Below are 23,517 nucleotides of genomic sequence, written 5' to 3'. Positions count from 1 at the left end.
CCTCGTCCTGTCCCCCTTCCTCTCTTTTGGGATTGGACCCACCACCCTGCCCATTGTCAGGTTTTAGGGTGACCATGCCCTCCCTCCTGCCTGGCTGCCCAGTGGGCAGGGTGGCAGAGAGTGGGATGAGCAGGGGGACTGGAGGAAGGCCCGCAGGAAGCTGACTCTCCCATCCATCTGTCTTTCCCAGTGCCGTCTTCTTTGCAACCTACCTGACCCTGGCTTGCTGTACTGGACCCAGGTATGATAACCGCTTGAGGAGTAACTTGTGGGAACATGAGCAGGATCTTGAAAGTTCTGGCCCCAGCCCTGCCTGCCTGCCAGCAGTGTGCTGTGCATCCCTGAGAGGGCCCCATCCCTCTCTGGGCCTCCATCAAGCAGGCCTGCCCCTTCCTCCTTTACCGGGCACCTCCGAGGTAGGGAGGGGGTAGATGCACAGGTAGGGGCACACGGGCATGTGGCTGAAGGAAGGCTCCAAGGAATGTGGAAGGGGTTGGGTCAGAGACTCCCTTGCTGCAACAGTGACCCAGCGTGTGGCCGCTGGCACCCCCTACTCTCCTTTGAGCTCTGTGGCTTGCCTTGCAGGAGACACTTCCCCTGTAACCTGATTCTCTTGACCATCTTTGTAAGTAACCTGGGGATGGGCTGGAGACAGATGCTGAGTGGGGATGAAGGAGGGAAGTAGGGTGGGCTTCAGGGCCAGGAAGTCGGGGCTGGGAATGTCCAGTGTGAGGTCCCTGGAAGGCAGGAGTGTTTCGATACACTTAATTCACAAAGACATTCCACCTTCTTTCCAAATGCTCCTGGTCTCCTCCCACTCTTCATCCCTTGAGATTTGGGTTTTAAGGGGTTTGTCTGGAATACCATAGAGCTATGGTTATGAAGAAAAGTGGGGGGCCTTAGAAAGAGAGGGGAGCAGGGCTGCAGAAGAAGGGATGAACAGCTGTCACAGGAGCCTGCACACTGGCCCATGGGGACACTCCTTAGCCAGGTCCTGAAAGTCAGTGTGTGGAGGGGTGAAGCAGGCTCACACGGAGTGGAGGGGTGCATGCAAGGGCGGAGACCTGGGCTGGACCTCGAGGGTGCCTGGGCCCCAAAGTCTGACTTCTGCAGCATTCCTCCACTCTGCTTCTCCTTTCAGACCCTGTCCATGTCCTACCTCACTGGGATGTTGTCCAGGTAAAGGGAGTAGGTGCAAGGAGAGGAGGGCTGTAGGCCGGGCCACACCCAAGGGGAGCTGCTCCCAAACGCCATCCTTCCTGGGAGCATGGTTGGCAGAGGGGGGTCAGGCAGGCAGGAAACATTGGCCTAGGGCCTCTCCTTGTGCACTCAGCTGGACAGTGACTCCAGGACCTGGCCAGGTGGACGGGGGAGGTGGGGGATGGTAGGGAGCAAGGTGACTCCTCTCAAGCTGTAGCTTAAAAGGCCCAGACCCACAACCCTGCAACTGCCTGTAAACCACCTCCAGACACCAGCACAAACCCCTCCCCACTCCCACCTCTTCAGGATGCTTCTAACATGATTTTGAGTGTTAAAGGGGGCAGGGCCCAGCAGAAGGGGAACCTGAGATGGGGGGGATCCTGGGAGAGGGGACAGGGTTGGGACCAGAGGTCCGGAGATCAGGTCCTGGCAGAAGAGGGTGGGCCTGCGAGGAGGGCTGGGGCAGACCGGAGCCCTGCCCGGAAGCTGACCTCTGGGCCTGACGGTCCCCAGTTACTACAACACCAAATCTGTACTGCTGTGCCTGAGCATCACGGCCCTCGTCTGCCTCTCGGTCACCATCTTCAGCTTCCAGACGAAGGTCAGCTCCAGCCCCTGCGGGCAGGGACACCCAGCCTGAGGCTGAGCAGGGGAAGGCAGATGGGGTGGAGGGCTCCAGGCTCAGACCCAGGGCTGGGGAGAGGTAAAGTGGGTGAGTTGGGGAGGCCACCTGAGGGAGGAACGCCCACTTCTAGGGGTGGGCATAAGACTGTGGCCCCACTGCATGGGCTCAGCCTATAGCTCGGCTCCCTGGAAGCCCATGCCACTCTGTGCGGGCGGAGGGGCCTGGCAGCTGACCCTGCCTTGTCCCTGCAGTTTGACTTCACCTCCTGCCAGGGCGTGCTCTTCGTGCTGCTCATGACTCTATTCTTCAGCGGAATCATCCTGGCCATCCTCCTGCCCTTCCAATATGTGAGTCTCCGGGTCCCCCAGCAGGCCCAAGGGTGCTGTTCCCTCCTACACCCTCCAGGGAAGGCCCAGAGCCAAAGCCCCACAGCCTGCCGTCCTGTCGGCCCTGTCTGGCCCCCAGCCCAGGCATGTGGGCAGTATAAGCAAACAAGGAGGCTTGTCTTGGCAGGCCTGGCTACCTGCCTGGCTCCAGGAGCCACATCCGGCTTCACCTTCCTCATCCTTCTCTGTAGGCTGCTGGGAGGGCTTGGAGCATTTAAACCCTGGGCAGGGAGGGAAGCACTGGGGCTCCATGGGGCCCGCTAAGCCCAGAGGGGCCTTGAGGCAGGGTCTTCTGGGGCTCCCGGAGATCAGCCAAGGCCACAGAGGCGAATCCAGCTGGCCAGACAGCTGGGAGGTGGGCAGTGGGGCCCAGAGCATACCCCATCCACCTGAGCATCCACAGGGTGGCCGGCTAGATCTTGGCTCATTAGAGGTGCCCAGCCTGCCCTGGGGAAACTCAGCTGGGACTCTGCAGGCGCCCAGGCCACTGCATGTGAAGGGGACAGATTGGGGTTTCATCTTGGGGAGGACCTTGAGATCGGAATCCTGGGAACCCAAGAGATGACAGTTGGACCCCTGCTGGGCGCTCAGTGCTTACACCTCCCCTCCCTGCTCCAGCCGCATTTGGTACATGGTCCCCCATTGCCCCTTTTCTGCCAGTCTGGGAGCAGTATTCCAAACTCTCGCTTCCCCACCTGCATCCTGCCCAGCCCCAGCCGTGGGGCGTTTGGCACCCAGTCCAGGACATTGGAATTGGTCCTGGCATTTCCTTGGCTTTTCCTAGGATCCTGTTGACGAAGGGAGGGGCCGGAGCTGGCCTGGGGGCCCTCTGTGTATCTGGGAGGGAGAAGGTTACAGGAAGGGGCCACAGAACTTCAAAGAACCCTTTATTGACCCAGGTCTGGCTGATGGGATGCCTTTGTTTTGAGCAGTCTTCTGTGGGAGGGCCCCACAGAGGGCATGGCTAGTGAGGCACCTCTTGCGGGGCTCCCCCACACAGCTGGGTGCCCCGGGGGCTTGCGGGGACACCTGGGGGAGCAGAGGGTGAGAAGGGCCTGTTCCAGCCTCTGCAGGCAAGCCCACTGTGCCGAGCGGGCAGACTCCAGACGGCACCCCCACCACACCCTGGGTTCAAGTCCCCTTCTACCACAGCCCCTTGCCCCCAAGGCAGAGCCAGGGAACTCCCTGACAGAGGGACAGACAGACCCCCACACTGGACAGGGATGAGCACACTGGGAGGCGGGAGCAACCTTGAGCCAGACACGGGCTGGGAGGATGCCAGTGCCCCACCAGGACGCGTCATCCCCGGCCAGCCTGAGGCTGGGGCTGTGTGTTGAGGGAGGAGGTGCCAGGTTGGTCAGAAGCCCACCCCACCACCCACTGACAGTGCCTCCATGGTCACTCTTATCCTGGGGTTCCCTTTACCCACCCCTGAGCATACAGAGAATCATGGGGCGTTCTCTTAGTCCTGGGGCGTCTTAGAGAGCACTGGGGAACACATCCTCCGTACTCTGGACTGAGCCCTCCCCCCCTACCCCCTGCCTGCTGTCCCTTCCCACCATCCCTAAGCCCATTTTGCTTCTGCCTGCAGGTGCCCTGGCTCCACGCGGTCTACGCAGCACTGGGAGCAGGCGTGTTTACATTGGTGAGTGTGGCCCGGCTCCCTGGGGGCCGTCTTCTCAGCCTTCTCCAGTCCCCTCCACCCCACCCTGTCTTCCTCACAGTCCTCTCGGAACCCTTTTGGAGCACCTGTGGTGGGGCTGGGCTGCATTCAGAGAGTTCCATCTGGTCTCCAGCTGCCCTGGGCATGGGAGGAAGGCTGTGATAGCAGGACAGAAGCTGCAGACAGAGGCAGAGCTGGGAAAGAGGGACCCCTCCCCCTGCCGAGGGTCCTGGCCAGGTGGACCAAGTTGGGAGTTGCTCTCCCAGGAGCTAGGGAGATTCCGGGTACCCTGTGAGAAGGGAGAGAGACATCATTAGACCTGCTGCTGCTCTGCTCCGATCTCAAGAAACTGAGAGTGTTAATGACACTGTCGTGATAACAGTGAGCACCTGCTTCCCCTCTGCGAGCCCCCACATGCATTTCATCTTCACCGTAAGTCTGTATGATAGGATCTACTGTTACTAAATTAAGAGGAAAAAACTGAAGCTCAGAGATTCCAAATAACACACCCACGGTCATACAGCATCCTAGGAAGCGGTAGGGCCAAACTGGGAACCTGAACGGTCTGGCCCCGGAGTCCCACCTGGGGTCTGACACTAGGCTGGGAGTGGCTGGAAGCAGATGCCCAGCAGACAAGAGGTGACCAGGGACAGACACTTGCCTGGAGCAGCCCAACACAGGCCTTTTGCTCAGGTGGGCTCCACGCACCCGAATGTGATAGTGCTCCAAGATCCACCCAGGTGGGCAAGCCTGGGTTGGTGACATCTTAGAAAGGCATTCAAAGTACACATTTGTTGTCAATGAAAGCAGTGACCAGACTCCCCTCTCCCTCATTAGAGTTCAGTTCAGCTCAGTGGCCGGAGTTCCTAGCTTAGTCACAGTTCCAGAGACTTGTGGGTAACAGAATGGGGGAGCTGACGTGGGGAAAAGATTTGTGGTCAGACCATGAGCCGAGGTTTTGGGGGGTTGGATAGGGATCAAGCCAGGAGTGGGGTGTGCATTCATCCTCTCCCCAGGTCCTTACCGAGCACCTGCTGTGTGTGAGGTGCCGTGCTGTGCACCCAGGTGCCACTGTGGGCAGGAAGAGCACCTGCGCACACACAGTCGCACGCAGCACATCCTGGGCAATGGGTAACCGACTGCCCGGCTCAGAACCTGAGGGCTGGGAGAAACTAACAAGGGATCTAGTGAAACTCCAAGCCCCTCTTCTCAGAGATGAGAAAACTGAATTCCAGAGAAGTTAAGTGATTTGTCCAAAGGTTCCTGGCAAGATAATGGCAAATCAACTAAGTATGACCTTGGTCAAGGTTAGGGTTCCAACGTATCCTGGTTTCCCCCGGACTTCCCAGGTTCAGCACTGTAAGTCCCACTTCTCTGGGAAGCCCCAAGCCCTGGGCAAGCTGGGGTGGTTGGGCACCCTAAGACACTAACTTCTCTTGGATCCTGGCCCAATGCTCTTCCCTGCGGGCAATAGTTCCAAAGGAAAGTTTCCTTTGAAAGGGAGAGGTGGGGAATTGGGCTTGGAGGTTAGAAAGAGGAGGGCCCCATCGGGCAGTAGGGCAGTAGTGTCTGGAGGCCTCAGAGGGCAGCCTTTGCCAGGGACAGAAGAGGGGTCAAGCCAGGGCAAATGGGGCCGGTGACGCTGGAGGGGTGATTGTCTGCGTAGGGTCGGGGAGTTTACTTGGCTTCATGCAGGTTCAGTCACAGCGAGTGTGTGAGCTACGCCGGGAGGCTGCACATGCAAGCAGGGCTGGGTGAACAGTAATCCCTTAAATTTGCTCAATAATCCCTAGTGTTATTAGAATAATAAAAATAATCCCCACCATGCGCTCCACCCATTACAGTTTGCAAAGACTTTCACACCCATTGCCTCACTGTGTCTCCACCACAGTCCAGGGAGGGAGGTGGCGTTTATGCAGCAGGAGTCACTTTCCACATCTGAAGCCCTGGGTGTACCAGGCCTGGCACAGAGTCTTACAACCCATAACGGGTGGATTTAGGACCAGGACCCATGTGTCCTGTGCCCAGCCTGGTGCCATTTCCAGTGCCCCTGCCTCAAAGAGGACATCTATTATTGGCTGGAAACGGGGAGGGGCTGGAGAGGTCTCTCCAGCACATTCTGTCCCTCTCTTGCACCATTAGCATTGCCCCTCTACTGGATTGTCTCCGTCACCATAGAAACATACCAACATCTCCCCAGCTGGGAAAAAATTCACAAAACACCCTTGGCCCACATCCTTCTGGCTCCTGCCCCATTCTTTGCTCCCCATATAGCAAAACTCCTTAGAATCTCCACTCGTGTTCTCCAACTCCTCTCTTCCGTCTCTCCTTCCTCTCATCTATCCTCCCAAGGCCTCTCCTCCCATTCTATTTTGACCCTCTTAAAAATGCTCTCATCTAAACCATCAGTGGCCTCCATGTTACTAAATCCAGCGGCCAAGTCCCAATCCTCAGCTTGCTGGACTCGCTGTAGCATTTCATGCAATTGTCCCCTCCCTCCCCCAAGCCAGGAGCATCTTCTTCCCCTGGCATCCAGGCCACCACCTTTCCCTGTTTTTTCTCTTTCTACCCTTGCTCCCTAAGGGATCCCAGGAAGTCTCAAAACTTTGAGTGTTTTATGCTGCTGACTCTATAATTTACATCTCTAGACCAATGTGGGCACAGTGGCTCTCCTAGCACTTTTGAGAGGGCTAGGCAGGAGAACTACTTGAGCTCAGGAGTTTGAGACCAACCCGAGCAAAAGCAAGACCCCATCTCTGCTAAAAATAGAAAAATTAGCCAGGCCTCATGGCACAAGCATGTAGTCCCAGCTACTTGGGAGGCTGAAACAGGAGGATCCCTTGAGCCCAGGAGTTGGAGGCTGCAGTGAGCTATGATGATGCCACTGCACTCTAGCCTGAGTGACAGAGTAAGACTCTGTCTCAAAAAAAAGGAAACTGAACCCCCTTCTCAATTCCGCCTTTATACAAAACAAATAAGTAATAAAATAAAATTTACATCTCTAGGCCGGGCGCGGTGGCTCACGCCTGTAATCCTAGCACTCTGGGAGGCTGAGGCGGGCGGATTGCTCAAGGTCAGGAGTTCAAAACCAGCCTGAGCGAGACCCCGTCTCTACTATAAAAATAGAAAGAAATTAATTGGCCAACTAATATATATATACAAAAAAAAAATTAGCCGGGCATGGTGGCGCATGCCTGTAGTTCCAGCTACTCGGGAGGCTGAGGCAGGAGGATCGCTTGAGCCCAGGAGATTGAGGTTGCTGTGAGCTAGGCTGACGCCACGGCACTCACTCTAGCCTGGGCAACAAAGCGAGACTCTGTCTCAAAAAAAAAAAAAAAAAAAAATTTACATCTCTAGGCTAGATCTTTCTCTCTATTGAATTCCACACTAGAATTTCGAGTTGCCTAGTCAGTGTCCCTATTTGGAAGTCTAATAGGCATCTCAAACATAACATGTACAAAACCAAGCTCCTACTCTTTCCCTGAACACCTGCTTCTCCCAAAGCCTTCCCCATCTTCCAGTCACTCAGGACAAACATGCTGGTAACATCCTTGACCCCTCTGCTCACCACCCCCCCCAACAGGCCCAGCATCAAATCCTGTGGCCCCACCTCCTATCCAGAGTCTGACCACTTCTCTCCACCTTCTTGGCTACTGCCTGGTCTTCTGGTCTAGAGGGTTGCAGTGGCCTCTTGCAGGCTGCCCCTGCTGGCCCCCACCGGCCACGCCCACCACAGCCGCAGATCTTCCCTCTGCTGGGCATCCAGCCTCGCCCCTCCCCTCCTTCACTCCGCTGCAGCCTCGATGGCCTCCTTGCTGCCTGGGCAGGAAGGGCAGCTCGCCCCACACCCAGGGCTCTGCACCTGCGGCTGCCTCAGTCTGTTCCCTGGTATGCGCTCGCAGCCCTCGCTACCCTCCTTCAGGTGTTTGCTGTGGTTATAATCCTGTGTACCCGAGCACATGGGCGTGGCCCCCTCCCTGTTTCCCTGCTTTATTTCTCTGTAGCACTTCTCATCCTCTGGGACACTGTATCTTTTTCCAATCTGTGGCTCACTGTCCCCCTCCAGCAGAATTTAGGTTCCTTAAAGGCAGGGACTTTTGTCTGGCTTGTTACCTGCTGCAGCCCCAGTGCCTATAATAGGGCCCGGCCCATAGTGGGCAGCTAGATGTTCATGGCATGAATGGACGCCTGGGAGGTGTGGCCGAGGGGCGGGGCCAGGCCCACGCTGCACTGCGGGGAGGCAGAGAAAGCAGGCTGCCTAGTCGGTCTTGTGTGAGTCACAGGGGAGGGGACTGCAGTGCCAGTTATCTCATTAGGAGATCAACGAAGCAGAAGGCCCGGGGTGGGATCACCCGGAGGGTTATATAAACAATGGTGGAAAGCACAGAGGCCCGAATCTCTCATCTCCATCACGGTCAAAGTAGGGAAGACAGGTGCTGTGGAAGGTTGATGAGAGGGGCCACTGGACTCATTCCCCTCCACTCCTCTTGGTTGCAGGTCAACAGAGACCCTTAAAGGCCCAGCCAGTGAGGGCTAAAATCCCTGTGCCTTCCCCTAACCCCAACTCAGAAATTTGCTCTGACCTCATTCTGCCCCTTGGTCCTGTGGACTCTGTCCCCTGGCTCTTGCTTATCCTGGAACCACTGCCCAGCACCCCCGGTTTCCCTGTTCATCCTGTCCCCTCCAACCTGCCTTTGGGCAATTCTCAGCTCAGCAGGAGGCACCCAGCTGCAGGCTGCACCCTGGCATCCCTGCCTGGTTGCTGCCCCAAGGAGGATGTACAAGAAAGGGGTGAAGAGAAGTGTCAGAAAAGGCCCCAGACCCCTAGTACAACCCTCCCACCCAAAACCTCCACCTCTCCCCTGAGATTCTGCCATCTCTGGGACAAGGCCACCCAGCTGGACTGGGCTGCAACTTAGGGGGTGGACAGCCAAGACTTCTTGGGGCTCTGGCTCAGCCTTGAGGAACAGGCCCCTCCTAGGCCTCACCTGTGTCTAGCCTTGGTACATTCTCGGGAAGGCTTGGCTTCGGGGCCTCACCCCCACCCCATGCCCCACACTGGATGCCGGAACCCAAATGCCAGTAGCAGTGTGTGAGTCAGCTGAAAGGTACTGGCCACAGAGTGGCTGTGTCTTCCTCTTCCCTTCTGGTGGCATCTCCTGGAGTGCTTTTTTGTAGAAACTCATGGAAAGTCAGGCAGGGAGCATGAGGGTTGGGCTTCGAGCGGGTGATGGGGCAGGGTTGAGGGGCTGGAGATGTGGAGGGCAAGGGCCTGGCCAGCTGGTTTCCAGATGCAGCTGGGCCTCCAGGACCCATGTAACTTTGGACACATTGCTCCGTCTCAGAGTCAGTGCTTTTGGGGAGAAGCTTTGGTCTCCAAGCCACCTAACTCAGGAAGCCAAGTCTCAGGGACTGAGAGGAGACACTAAGCATAGGACTTTGGAAATTGGGTGGTGGGCCTTGTGGGAACAGAGCTCTGTGTTCCCTACCCAGCCCAGCCCGTCCAGTTTGAGGATCTCAGGAACCATTGACATTGATAAGAAACATCACAGTCCCTGTGCTTTGGGGAAGGTTAGTGAGAAGCCAAGTGGATAGGCCAGAGTCTGGGAGACCAGTTAGGAGGCCACTTCAGTGTCCCAGAGTCAGGTGTGGGGTGGCAGGGAGACTGTGTGTGGCCAGTGCTGGATGCCTCGGGGCTGGACAGCATTTAGATGAGCTTCCGCTCTGATAGGAAGATGCTTTGTAGGGGTTCTGGGCCTCCAATCTGGGTGCTGGCCCCTGACCAATGGGGACACACAGCTATCCCTTAACTTAAGCAAGTTATCTGTGACTGATAATGAGAGTCACACTCAAATTAAAATTTATTACTCCAAGATTTTAAAGAGCACTTGGGAAAAACACAGCCCACAAGATATCTGTTGTGGACTGGGCTGTCTCCGTAGAAGAGTTTGAGGATTTCCTGTTTTTAAAGGAAAAAGGGAGGGGTAAAGGAGGTAGCATTGGTGGTGTTCTTGTGAAATTCTATTTGGTGCCCAGTAAATCTACATAAGATAAGAGGAACATTCAAAAAAGTGTGTAGAGGAAATAGTCAATGTTATGAATCTTCTCTGGGTGGGTAGAAGAGTGATCATATCTCTTCCTTGATTTGCATCTGTGAAGATAATCTAGTAATCAACATTTACGAGTTCATTCAGGGCCCTGTGCCAGTGGCTCACGCCTGTAATCCTAGCACTCTGGGAGGCAGAGGCAAGAAGATTGCTTAAGGGCAGGACTTTGAGAGCAGCCTGAACAGGGACAATGAGACCTTGAGACTTTGTCTCTACTAAACATAGAAAAAGTAGCCGAGTGTCATGGTTTGCACCTGTGGTCCCAGGTACTCGGGAGGTGGAGGCAGGAGGGTTGCTTGAGCCCAGGAGTTTGAGGTTGCAGTGAGCTACCATGATGCCACGGGACTCTAGCCAGGGTGACAGAGACACCCTGTCTCAAAAAATAAATAAATAAATAAAAGAGTTCATCAGGCTACAGTCCTAAGATTATAAGTGACACACACTCATTTTATAGGGTCTATATATCTTGAAGGAGTTTTTTAAGAGCTGAAGGAAATGAGAAATATTTTAACCCCAAATACATTTCTTTGTCACATTTTGAGATGGCTGCAGGCAGACAGGAACACGCTGCAAGGCCGTGTGGGGGCCGGTGCAGCTAGAGCAGAGATCTGCATGTCTGTAGAGAATCTCTGTTAATGCAGCCGGCCCAGCCTGTTTCACCTGGGACAGTACAGAGCCAGACACCCATAAAGGTCTGGATAAAAACCTTTCCCCAAGGGCTATTACCCAGAAGTTTATCTGCATAGCAGGACTATCTTGTCCCCTAGGCTTCCCATGCCAGTCCAAAAAAAATCCTGTTTAGTCATTTTATAAGCCCCTTCATTTCTTAAAAGAGGACCCCTTTCCTCACTGGGGAGAGGATGGCAGTGCTTGTGTGACTCAGTTCTCCCTTTTGGCATAATGAATTTGGGGAGGTCCTGAGATTTTTATTTTTCCTTTATATGTCTGTCCTCAGTCTCTGGAAGAAAAGGAGAGCCGAGACCCTGAGCCCTTAGGGCTGGCAGGGAGTGTGCGCCGAGGCCCAGAGAGAGCACACGTGCAGCCACACACACAACACACACATGCACACACACGCGTGCACATGCACACACGCACACACACATGCACACACACACACACAAGCAGTGTTAATAGCCATGCTGGATGAAAGCCCACCTTCCTGACTCCAGCCCAACATTCGTCTTCCTCTGTCTCCCTGTCCATTTCACAGATGGGAAAATAAAGGCCTAGAGAAATCCTCTAGATTAACTCCCCCCACAGTAAGAGGCCCAGAGAGGCCTTCTGAGCCACTGCTGCACTTGAGGCTAAGCTATCGCAGTTGTATCCAGTTATCTCTGTCCTGCCCCAACAGAGAACCTGGTCCCCCGCCGGGCCAGCCCAGGCCAGCCCCACAGCATCTGAGAGGCTTAAGAGAAATACTTCAGTCCCCCCAAACCACCTTCACCCTGCTTTCTAGTGGGAACTGTGATATATGCCCTACCTACTTTGAAATTAGGAAAACACTTGGAAAAGTAAAAATAACTGCACAAATCCAAGGCCGGGGTATGATTTCATTTTAGACTTAGCTTCATTGCATTCAACGTTCAGAGGCTCTTTTGCCTCAGTAGCTTACATGAGCCTGAAAGAGCCTGTGAGAACCTTCTCTGTTCTGTCACCCATCCTCTGTCACTGAAACAGCCCTGACACCTCACCTGGGGCCTCACCTGAGCCATCAGGAAGTTGAGTGGATTCTTCCTAGGGAGGGTAGGTGGGTGGACTGACCGGTAATTGCTCCTTCAGGGGAAAGTACAGGGGTCTGCTCCCACGCCCGTCTCAGTCTCACCCCCCCTCTGCCACTAGGCGCTAATCCTCTAATCCTCCCAGTCCTCCCTAGGACTGACTAGGATCTAGCCTGGCCCCAGGGCTGGAGGACGGAGGGGGCTGCACTCAGAGGCCCTGCAGGGAACAGGCAGAGAAGAATCCACACCTGCTTGCAGGTTGGGGGGAGGACTCACCGCTCTCTTATCCAGGCTGCTGGTTCTCGGGGCAGAGCCAGGAAGAGGCATATTGGCAGGACCAGGGGCTCTGTGGAGTGGGGGCCGCAGCCCAGCTGGCCAGTGCCCGACCGGATCACATTCAAGGCCTCACTCATCCTCTTACCACTCTGTGGCCTTGGACGAGCTACTTGACTGACCTCTCTGTGCCTCACTTGCCTCATCTTTAAAATGGTGCTAATCTTACCTGTTGCACAAGTATAAGATACAATACGAAGGGGAAAAAAGAAAACTTAGCTTAGCACCTGGCGCATGGTAGTTTCTTAACAGATGGTAGCTTTCACTCTTACTGTAAATGTTAACCTTGTCATGTAGAGCATCAGATTTTGGAGCCAGGGTACCTGGGTTTAAGTTCCTTCTCTGCATTCTAGCTGTGTGGACTGATCAAGTTATGCAACATCTCTGTGCTTCAGTTTCCTTATCTGTAAAACGGGGATAATAATTGTTAACTTAAAAAAATTAACTAATGAGGTTTATGCTTTGGAAAAAGGAGAGCTTTATTTGTCATAAAAGGTAGAGTTGGGCAGCTGAGCTGGCCGGAAGCCAGGCACAGGGGCTTCAAAGGGGCAGACAAAAGGAACAAGGTTTTATACTGAGCAGGTGGTCAAATATACATATTCAACAGCTATAGGAGGGGGCATGAATATTTAGGAATAGGGAAATTATGTGCATTTGTAACTGTGCTTTATCTCGCCCATCCTGTCATGGCTGGGAACTCAGTTTTAGGGCGTTTCTGCGGTCCCCTGGGCTGAGAGGGTTCCATTCAGTTAGCAGAGCGTTTAGGATTTTAGTTTTAGTTCACATAATAGTACCCACCTCATAGGTTGTTATGCCTTTAAATGAATTAACATGTGAAGCATTTAGAAAGTCCCTGATGTATCATCAGTGACCAATAACGCTCACTTGTTAGTAAGTTGCCTAAGGTCGGAGCCAAGAGTTGAACCCAGATCTGTGTGACTGTATTATACTGGACTCATGCCCTTCCTCATACCACCACACACAGGCCTTTGCATACACTTTTCTTTTTGGTTTAATGCACCAAATATTTTATTCCATTTATTGCCACAGGCTACTGAGGCCTATCTTTACTCTGGGTTCACTTTTTAAAAAATTAATATATAATAGTTGTATCATTCATACACTTTTCTATACTACTTCCCTTTCGTCCTAGGCCAGGCTTTCTGCCTCGAATACCTGCCAGACCCTGTTCCTTCAGGGGCCCACCTGGGGGTGCAAATGTTGTCTGTGCCATTTACCTTTTTGACACCAGGGCAGTGAAGAGAAGAGAAGTACCTTCTATTGGCATCAGGAAATAGACCCCGAGTCTCCACTCACAGCCTTTTTCCACTCCCTTGCTCCTCCCCCGATCCTGCAGCCCAGCCCAGGGCACCAGCACTGTGGCTGGTAGTCTCTTTTCTAAAGAATCTCCAAAGCCCAAGCTCAGCCTTCAGCTCAGAAAGTGGTGGCCCAGCCAGGTGGGCCCAGCACTCCCTGCAACCCCCAGGAAGCCTGCATTGCTCTTGGCCGTGAGCTCTCAGTGCCTCTCTTCCCACCTCTTCCATCCTTCTACACACATGCATACAGACACGCACACGTGCACACATACATGCACATGCATACAGGCGCATGCACATGCACACACACACACACCATGCTCCAGAGCAGCGTGACGTAGTGGAAAGAGAACGGGAGTTGGTGCTGGACGATTTGAGCTGTGCTCTTGCCATGTGACATGAGCAAGTCACTCACACTCTCTGTGCCTCAGTCTCCTCAGCAACTGATGGAGATGATAATGTGACACCTGTCACAGAGGCTTATAGTGAGAATTAAATGAAAGAGTGCACGAACTCTTCTGTGTTATTTTAACCCTTCTGTTTTAATTTCTAATTATATATTATAGGAATACATTTATTCACACATTTCACTTTCTTATAATCTTAAATAGTAAGATAAAGCAAACATTGTTTTTTTTTTTTTTTTTTTTGAGACAGAGTCTCGCTTTGTTGTCCAGGCTAGAGTGAGTGCCGTGGCGTCAGCCTAGCTCACAGCAACCTCAAACTCCTGGGCTCGAGCAATCCTACTGCCTCAGCCTCCCGAGTAGCTGGAACTACAGGCATGCGCCACCATGCCCGGCTAATTTTTTATATACATATCAGTTGGCCAATTAATTTCTTTCTATTTTATAGTAGAGACGGGGTCTCACTCAGGCTGGTTTTGAACTCCTGACCTTGAGCAATCCGCCCGCCTCGGCCTCACAGAGAGCTAGGATTACAGGCGTGAGCCACCGCGCCTGGCCTGCAAACATTGTTTTGACTGTGTCTCCCACTGCCTTCCCCAGTGAGAAACCACTGTGGTCAGCTCTTTCTCCTTCCAGACCTTTCTGCATGCATTTCCTAGATATTTCCTATTATAGGCTCCTCTGACATGTATAGTTTAATGGGATCATATGATGTGGATGTTTCTGCAACTTGCTTTTTTCTCAGTGGTGTCAGAGGCGCTGGCTTGTCCTGCTGCCCACAGGTTACTGAACCGTCCTCCTGCTGGTAGGAGGAGGTAGACTTTGGGTTGTTCCAGCATCTCACTGTTAGAAGCCACGATGCAAAGGACAGCCTGGGGGGTGCCACTGTGCACCCTCATACTGGCATTTCTGTAGGACAGACACAGTCCGCGTGTTACATTTTATTCTGATTCAACACACTGCAGCACCAGCTTTTTGTGTTCAGTGCCTGCCTGCTGGAGGCGCTGAGCTGGCCTTTCCATGCACGGCTCTCCCAGAGCCCACAGCCTCACCTCGGGGGCCACATTGAGGGAGGACAGCAGACATAAAAGCCTGGATCCCGGGCACTGCATGGTCAGGCCAAGTGTGTGGCCAGGGGGCCCTGACCAGGCCCCAGCCTTGGTCATAGGGTGCAGCAGGGACATTTTGCCCCTGCCCTCCCAGCAAACCCACTCTGCCCCTATCTCTACCAGGATAGGAGACATGTAGTCTTGTCCCACCATTGGATGAGTGACCATCCACAAGTCACCTCTCTGAGACTTCCTTCCTCATGAGCAAAATAGTGATAATGCCCACCTCCCAGGACAGACAGGGAGAGAGAGATGAGATGAAGTGTTAGCGTGTGGAAGGACCATGTCCTGGTCCCACTGCTGCCTGTTGGCCCATCCCACGTGCTCCTCCTGCAGGGTCTTGTGTTCAGCCGGCTACTAACTCAAGTACCTGCTGCCCTTTCAGGTGTTAGCAGTCAACTCAGTTACTAGCTCTCAGCAAAGATCTTAGCTGCCAACTAAGCTGTTAACTATAACCCTATAACCAAGCTATCTGCTCTCAACCAAGACATTAGTTAACAATGCTTTCTATCACCCAAGGAGATATCCGCAGCTTGCTTCCCCTATAATGAATGTATTGCCATAACGGAATCTTGGATAATGTCTTTTGCTGTCATTAGACTGTCAGTTCTAAGAGGGCACGTTCTCTGAACATAGTAGGTGCTCAGTAAATATCGCTGGGGATAAATGAAGGCAAAGCCTTTGGTTGACTCACATGCAGGCGGTTGCAGTGATGGGTGGTACCAGGCAGTGGGGTTGAAACTTGAGACAGGCCATCCTAGAGAGCACCATGTAGATAAGCATCCCTGGCCATAGGCCAAGGGCAGGGACAGAAATCATTTCATTCCTCTTTTCTCCAGGAGAAAAGCCAGCTGGCTGCTCTAGGGGGCTCCCTGGGTGGGTGCTCCTTGGAGGGTCCACCCCCACACCTGGGCAGGTCCAAGGCTTCCAGGTTGAGAGACTTGATTTCATTAGCTCACCCAGGGGTGACCAGGCTCTGGGAAATCAACCAACCCAGCTACTGATTGATGAGCCAGATCAGCAATTTATTAACTTATGTTGGCAGCTGCGACCGTTCAGCAGCCTGTAGTGTAATGTTTGAGTTGGTGCCCCAAGCTGCTCCTTCTCTCTGCAGAAGGGAAACTTATGTGGGGATTAGAATCAGATGCAGGAGCAGAGTGGAATGGAGGGAAATCTTACGAAAGAACAGTCATCGTTCATGCCACATACACTGTCGTGTGTTTACCATGGGGTGGGCATTGTTACTATCCCATTTTGTAGATAGGGACATTGAGGTCAAGTGGGTGACTCCCCTGTTGAGCAGTGGAATCAGGCCTCAAACCAGGCATTCCAACTGCCGTCCCTGTCTCGGGTGGCCTTCCCTCAATGCTGCTGAGCTCGGGAGCCCTGCTCAGGGCCCCTGGGCCCCAACCACGGCTCCCCATTTTCTTTCTGCTAAGGCCACACAGCTCCCCCTGAGGAACATTTCCGCCTCCCTGATGAGATGCAGGAGACACTTGAGTCTCATCAGCCACATATCCACGTTCTCAAGAGGGCACCTCTCCTGTAGACAATAACAAAAACCACATTAATAGCTCCCATTCATTAAGGGCTCACCATGTGTCAGGCACCGTGCCAGGCTCCTTGCTTGGATTACCTCGCTCTCACAACAGCCCCAGGAGGCAAGCATTCTCATCCCCGCTTCACAGATGGGGACTCCCAGGCTCAGAGAGATTAAATACCTCACCCAGGGTCCCACAGCTAGAGAGTGGTGGAGCAGAGACTGGAACTCAAGTCGGGCTGCCTTTCAAGCCTGTGCTTGGAATCCCTGCCCCCATCTCCCCACCTTCCAGGAGACCTGCCTCAATGCCCCACATGCTGGAGTTGCTCCTTGTGGGAGCCTGTGGTCCCTGTGCACGGAAGGTGTTGGCACTGAGATTCTTCTAGGATTCCATGGGGCTGTGTCTAAAGCAGCTCCAAAGTCTGGGTCCTGAGAGTCTAGAGTGGGTGGCTGGGGTGAAGGGAAGGGAACTGGGCATGCCCTCAGCCCAGCAGCCAGGTGCAAGCTTAAGGGCAGGCTCCAGCCCCGCCCTCTGCAATCCCCTCCCCACATTGCTCTGGCCACACTGAGTTCCTCCCTCTTCATACCCTCAGGCCTCCCCAAGATTTTCTCAGTCTAGCAAACTCCTACTCACCCTTCAAGTCCCAAGTGAAATGCCACCTCTCCTGGGACACCTCCCTCCTGCCCAATCAGTATCTCCCTCACCATAGCCCTAATTATGCATTTACTGGGTTCCCCTGCAATTATCTGCAAGTGTCCTGTGTGGAACTGAGAGCTTCCCCAAGGCAGGCACGGCTTTGTGTTTCCCTTGTCCCTTCTGCTCACAGCAAGTCCCTGGCATGCAGCTGCTTCCCGTTCATATTTATTGTATAATGAGTGAGTTTCAGAGGAGCAGGAACGCAAGTCTTCCACACGCAAGTGACGGAAGAGCTGGGCATAGCCCAGTTAACAGGAATGTGAATCGATTTAAAGAATTCCAATCCCGTGTGGACCAGTGGTTCATAACTTTTGAGACACTGGTGGACTTTTTGGCCTCTTTCCCCAAAAAGGTGCACCGTGCCTGCCACATTTCATAGGCTACTTCTAGGGGGGTTCCTGTCCCTGGGCTTGGACCCCAGAGGAAAGCCATGTGGGTGGAGTAGGAGTCACTGTGGACAGCGGGAAGGCCTGCTAGGGACAGCGCTGGGGGTGGGGGCACAAAGGGGCTGTCTCTAAGGCTCTGTTTTAGTCCATTAGGCCAAGAAGGTGCCCCAGGGGAGAGCATGTTTCCTGGGAGGAAACACATTAACCTCGGGTGCAGCACAGCAGAATGGTGAAGTGTGGAGGCTCCGGAGCGCCCTGCTCAAATCCTGGCTTTGCCATTTCCCAGCTGTGTAACCTTGGGCAGATATTTAACATCTCTGGGCCTCATTTCCTCTGGGAATAATATGATTCCTGCTCAATAGGGACATTAGTAGGAATGAACAGGCTAATGCCTATAAAACATATGACAAGTGCTCGGTCCTTGCTTGCATTTGGCTGTCCTCTAAGAGCACCATCCTGAGGGAATGGCAACAAGACTAGGCCTCAGCTTGCAGACCCCCTCCTCCAGGAAGCCCTCCCTAACTCCCTGCTGTACTCACCTGGGTGTAGTTCCTTGTTATCAGCCCCCCCCCCCACTGCCTGGCACTCTGTTTTTCCTTGGTTATACTCAGCATGCCAATGGTTACTTCCCTCTAAACTCTGAGCTCTGCAAGGACAGGCATCCTGTCTGTCTTGTTCTCTGCTGTCTCCCTGTGCCTGGCACATAGTAGGTGCTCAGTAAATAGTTGTTGAATAGAATTAGGGATGGAAGGGGCTGGGAAAGTTCTAGATTCTGGGCTATCACAGGAAGGTCGCTGGGCGGCCAGGCAGCAGGTGAGGGTGATGAAATCAGGGTGGGCCTGAGTGAGGCACCTGTGCCACCTTAGTGTCACTCTAACCAGACCTCTGACTTCTCTTTCTCTCCCCACTTCCTCCAGTTCCTGGCATTTGACACCCAGTTGCTGATGGGTAACCGACGCCACTCGCTGAGCCCCGAGGAGCATATTTTTGGAGCCCTCAGCATTTACCTGGATATCATCTATATCTTCACATTCTTCCTGCAGCTTTTTGGTACCAACCGGGAATGAGAAGCCCTCCCAAGCCCCACCTTCCTCCAGAGAATGCTCTCTTCCTGGTCCTCTGACCCTCCCCTGCGCTCCTGTGAGACCAGATATAAAACTAGCTGCTACCCCAGCCTGTGGCCGGGCTGCTCACTCCCCGAGCCCAGCCCTCTCCCTCCCCCTTCCCCCTGCAGTTTGTACATATGCCAGCAGGGCCCAGCGGAGTTGAGGCCACGTCACCCCCTTCTGCTGCCCCTTCCTCCCAATGACATCTCCCAAACTGGGACAGTCGAGGCTGGAGGCTCCTCTGGGTTTGAGGGCCCAGGGGACAGGTGGGAAGAGCCCAGCAGGATTTCAGATGTGGGAAAGAGACTCAGGGACACCTGGCTGAGAGCTGTGCCCCACCAAGATTCCTGCTAGGGCCCCCCAACCATGTGACCTTGGGGCACACAGTCCCGTGTCCAGCCTACCCCTCCTTTCTCTCCCAGGTCAGCCATTGACACTTTGTAAGAAAGGGGTGAGCGGCACAGCTGGGAGGACAGGGGGTGCTCTGCAGGAAAGGCGGTGTGGATAGACAGAATGGCGGTCCCAGGCTGCCCATCTTCTCTTAGCGCTGGGCCCAGTGGCTTGTTCTAGGACTTGGGCCCTGGGGCCAAGGGCAATGGGAAAGGGCCAGGAAGCCACGGCCATGTGCTGCTTGCCTTGGTTTACCCTCCTGGGTCATGAGAGTACTGTTGGGGCAGGAGGCAGGGGTAGGGAGCACTGCTCCTAAGTGAGGGCCACCAGTGCCCCCAGACCCCTGTCTGCCTGGGAGGTGTTCAGGGTTGCAGGACTAAGACCCATATCCTCTCTTCTCTCCACCCTGCAGGCTGTTCCCACAGGCCTGAGGCTGAGGGAAGGGTGATTGGGCCCTCTGGCTGGATGTTCTGGGGGTGGAGGCAGTGGTTCTAGCTGCTGGGCCAGCCCCATCTAGAGGGAATCCTGCCCTGGCCTGAGACTGTGCCAGAGTCCCCTCAGCACCTCTTAGTTCCTAACCCTCCCCATCTGCTGCCACTAGCTGGCTTATCCCCAGCAGGGCCTCCTGAGGCCTTGCAGTTGGCAATGCCCACGTCTCTGCCCCTAACTTCACTGGCCACTCACTCAGCCCAGAGTCCCCAAGCCCCTCCTGCCTTATCTCTGCATCTCTCTGATTTGGAGGCAGTCCAGCTGATGCTAACAGCCAGGCCAGTCCCTCCAGCTGGTCCCATGTGATGAGGCCAGGGCTCCTTATCAGCCTCTAGGCGGCTGGGATCTCAGGCAGGGTGTGCGTCAGCCACCCGGCCTGTGGCGGAGTGCCTGCTGGGGAGGGGAGGGGGCCCACACCCGGGGAGCCAGTGGAAAGTTACTGTGTGCAGACGGGGAGGCTCTGAGTGCATAGCAGGACCCTCCCTCCAGGGCTGTCATCCCCTCTGCTGGGGCTCCCTATGCCCAGAGGGGGGCTACGTATGTTGTCTGTTTATTCCCAATCCCACCCTTCCTACTTCCAGCTTTCAAGAAATATTGCAAAAACATTTGAAGTTTTGTTCCATCTTGGGTGTTTGGGGAGAGAAGGAACCAAGAGCTGGTGGATGATGTGTGTGTGAGCAGAGGTGATCGGGGCATGGGTGGGATGTCCACTGTGTGCTGGTCTAAATTCATCCACTCAGGAGTCCTACAAAGGCAGCCTCTGCACATCGCCGCTGCGGAGGAAAGAGCCAAGGTGCTCAGAAAGGCCTGATAATGAGTCCAAGGTCACACAGTCAGCAAGTGGTGCATCTGGGGTTCAGACCCATGGGTATGCCACTTGAATGGCATCACTTCTGTCCCGCAGTTTGGGTGAGGACTAGAATGAGACTGCATGGGTGCCCAGCAAGGCGGTAGGCAGGCCCTGAAGTCTCTGGGGATTTCTTGTCCTCAGCGCCACCTGGGCCTTCCATCTATCTCCCCCGACCACCAGATTTTGCACCCTGAAGTTTCCACCTTCTGGACACAAGCTGGGAGGCAGGATTTCTGGTTTCTGGTTCCTAGCCTCACTGCCAACGGGCTCATGGCATTAGGTGCATGTTTCTTGTTGTCTGTGATTCAGTTTTCCCACCTGCAAGATAGAAGTCCATGGCAGGATGGGGCAGGGACAGGCACAGAAACACTTCTTGCCACTGACTTCCCCACCCAGTTGCCACCTATCCTCCAAGGCCTCTTGGGTTCCTGTCCTGATCTCAGTTCTAGAGGGTTTTACTCCCCTACCCCATCGTCCTGCCACTGTCAGACTGGGCCTTGGTCATGCTTCCTAAATCTACTAGTCCGAGTCCTCCTCTTCCTGGGATAATTTACACGGAAACTGGGGACTGAAAAGCTTATCCAAGGCTGAGCGCCAAAAGCTTGGGGGAAGGGCAAGCCCTCAGCCATAAACAACGTTACTGGCACGAATCACAGCATCACAAAGACCGCTCCTTTGCTGAGGCAGGGAGGCCCAGCAGAAGATGCCACTGTCTCCTATCCTGGGTCCTGAGTGGGGTCCAGGGCCCACTGCACTGGCAGCAGGGCCGGGGCTGCAGTCCATGCGTTCCGCCTCCAATCCAGGTCTGAGGAGCCCCAGGAACACCTGGATGGGGGTTGGAAGGAGGAAGGGTGGGGCACAGGAATGCAGGATTATGGAAACCAAAGCTGAGCAGGTGCCACAGCCATAGAGGAGGCGGGGAGCCTGCTGGCCCCTCACATTTCTGACCCAGGGTAGATTGGATTTTATAAAGCTAGAAGCAGCCAGGAATCTGACCATCTGTGATGCAAGGTCAGAGGTCTCCTCCTGAGGGGAGACAGAGGAGGAGATCCTGCTGCAATGGGCCAGAGAGGCACACACAGGTCTAGGACGCCCACACCAGTTCTGGGACACGCTTAGCTCCTTCTGTTTCACCTGGGGAGACCCCAAGAATCTTAATTCTTCCATTCTCTGCTCTTCCTCCCTAAGGAGTTGGAATGAGACTGACATCATTAGTCTCTAAAAAGGCTCTATGCCTCTGTCCCTGTCCCTCCTGGGGACAAATCCCAGGTGACCTGTTTGCTCGGCTGGTCTGGTGGGATTTTACACAGGCGCTTTGCTGCCCCCCTGTGGCCTCTCGAGGAAGAGCAGGGCCTGGTTTGCAGGAGAGAAACCTGGGGGGCCATTTGGCGGGGGCGGGGAGGGTTGGGGGCATGATCTGGCTACCGGCTCTCCTCAGACCTCCCAGACCTGTCCCGCCGCCCGCTCCCTTTTGTCCAACGACTGTCACGTCTCTCAGACACTGTCTACCACCTGTCTGCTCAAAGTCGCCCCTGTGCGACGCCCTCCCCGGAGCTGTCCTGAGTGTCTGGGGCAGACACAGCACCGGGGCGGCTCGTCTGCCTCACCCCCACACGGCTGCAGTCCTCTGGCCTCAGCTCCTCCAAGTCCCCAGTGTCCTCTTCCCTTCCCTGGCCCCACCCTCCTGGGGGCTGGGACTGCCTGGAGATTAAAAAAAAGCAATTCTGCCACTGAGCTGTGTCCTTGCTCGCCCTGTGCTTGTAGCCTCAGATGGTGCACGGGGTGCGCGTGTGCAAGGTCTAACTCCGACCAGCGTGAGCGCGTTCACGCCAGAGCTGCTGCTCCCGGTGTAGCTACGTTTGAATTAAATCTCCACGCCTGTTTTCATGTGGAAACAGTGCTACTGGTCCTCCTGCTCAATGCAACCTTTAAGGCGGCTCTTAGGATCCCAGAGTTGGAAGAAATCCCGGACGGACGGGGGACTCACCCCCCTCCATGGAAACCTGCTCTTTTGTGGGCAGCACTGGTTGGAAGATTCTTCCTATTTCCAGGCAAAATCTGTTTCCCTAGAGGGAAAGCCTGAGTGTACCTGGACAGATCCCCAAGAGCAGAAGCGGTAAAACTAGAGCTGTTTCCTTCACCTTGGAATTCACAGGATATATGGCACACAGTCTCAGTAAACAGCTTTTGTGTGATTGGAGTGGGATGGGGAACCGGTAGGCACTCCTTAACACAGAGTCAAATGCCCCTAACCACCCAGATCAAAGACAGGATGTGGACACAGAACAGGTTAAGATAGGTCAAAACCAAGATGGCAAGGAACTGCTGCTAGTGATACCCTCTTTGTAATATATTAGCATGCTGAAAGAAACTCGACGGACACCATGACAGTTCCAGGAGGGACCTTATAAAGTAAAAAAAGGGGGAGGGTTCTCAGTTTTAGGAAATCATTGCCCCTTTCCAAGAAATAACATAAATACTCCCCCTTGCTTGGCATATGATTAAGCCATAGCTTAAATTAAAAAAAAAAAAATACCAAAAGGTGCTGCTGTCAGCAGGGTGAACTAGCTTCTACTCTGTGGAGTAGATCTTTATTTCCTAAATAAAACTTGCTTTCACTTTATTCTGCCTGCTAGTTCTTGAAGTCTTTTTTACATGAAGCCCAGGACCCACTTGAACGCTGGGTGATTCCCAGCATCGGGAATTATTAAATATTAATTCTTTCCTGTGCCAGGAGGAATGAATTGATGAATGAACGAACCCCCTCCCACCATTTTATTTTCCCAGAGAGGAAATTAAGGAGCAGAAGGTGCAGGGACTTCTTCAAGTTTTTGCACAAATTAGTGACTAGGAGAAGCATTAAAAGGCACGTGGGTTAACAATCAATCACCACTTTCCTGTAGGGAACCTGGGGCTGGGGGTGGCATGCGGGAGGGGTCACAATCACACCAGAGCAGTGACATTATCCTCATCTCTGACAAGGTTTCGGCACAAATTCAGGTGAAACAGGGAAAGGAGCAGGGGAAAGAGCTAGGGGACTCTGAGAAGAGAATAAGCAGCTTTTATTAATCTCCCCTGTGTACAAAGCACCTCCACGGACATCAAGAGGTAGGAGAGGGAGAAGAAACCAACCATGGCGCAGGAGGGAAAACGTACACAACAGCTCCGGACCACACGGCAAAGAGTCCCAAGTCAACA

General features: G+C 54.0%; 1 protein-coding gene across 4 annotated transcripts in view; it reads left to right on the top strand.

Moving 5' to 3' along the window:
• The window catches only part of FAIM2 (Fas apoptotic inhibitory molecule 2), a 31,991-nt gene extending 11,917 nt beyond the window's left edge, over window positions 1–20,074 (top strand). For all 4 annotated transcript variants that reach the window (XM_012761853.3, XM_012761845.3, XM_076007239.1 and 1 more), the window contains 7 exons: window positions 191–241; window positions 586–625; window positions 1,142–1,179; window positions 1,714–1,801; window positions 2,077–2,172; window positions 3,803–3,856; window positions 18,402–20,074. In XM_012761853.3, coding sequence (XP_012617307.1) covers window positions 191–241; window positions 586–625; window positions 1,142–1,179; window positions 1,714–1,801; window positions 2,077–2,172; window positions 3,803–3,856; window positions 18,402–18,551 — 517 coding nt within the window. In that variant the 3' untranslated portion in view covers window positions 18,552–20,074. The remainder of the gene's footprint in view (window positions 1–190; window positions 242–585; window positions 626–1,141; window positions 1,180–1,713; window positions 1,802–2,076; window positions 2,173–3,802; window positions 3,857–18,401) is intronic.
• Window positions 20,075–23,517: the final 3,443 nt, after the last annotated feature.

The sequence above is a fragment of the Microcebus murinus genome, chromosome 10 (assembly GCF_040939455.1).
Source record: "Microcebus murinus isolate Inina chromosome 10, M.murinus_Inina_mat1.0, whole genome shotgun sequence".
Lineage (NCBI taxonomy): Eukaryota > Metazoa > Chordata > Mammalia > Primates > Cheirogaleidae > Microcebus > Microcebus murinus.
The sequence above is the reverse complement of the archived record's forward strand: the minus strand, read 5'-3'. Positions and strand labels throughout refer to the sequence as shown.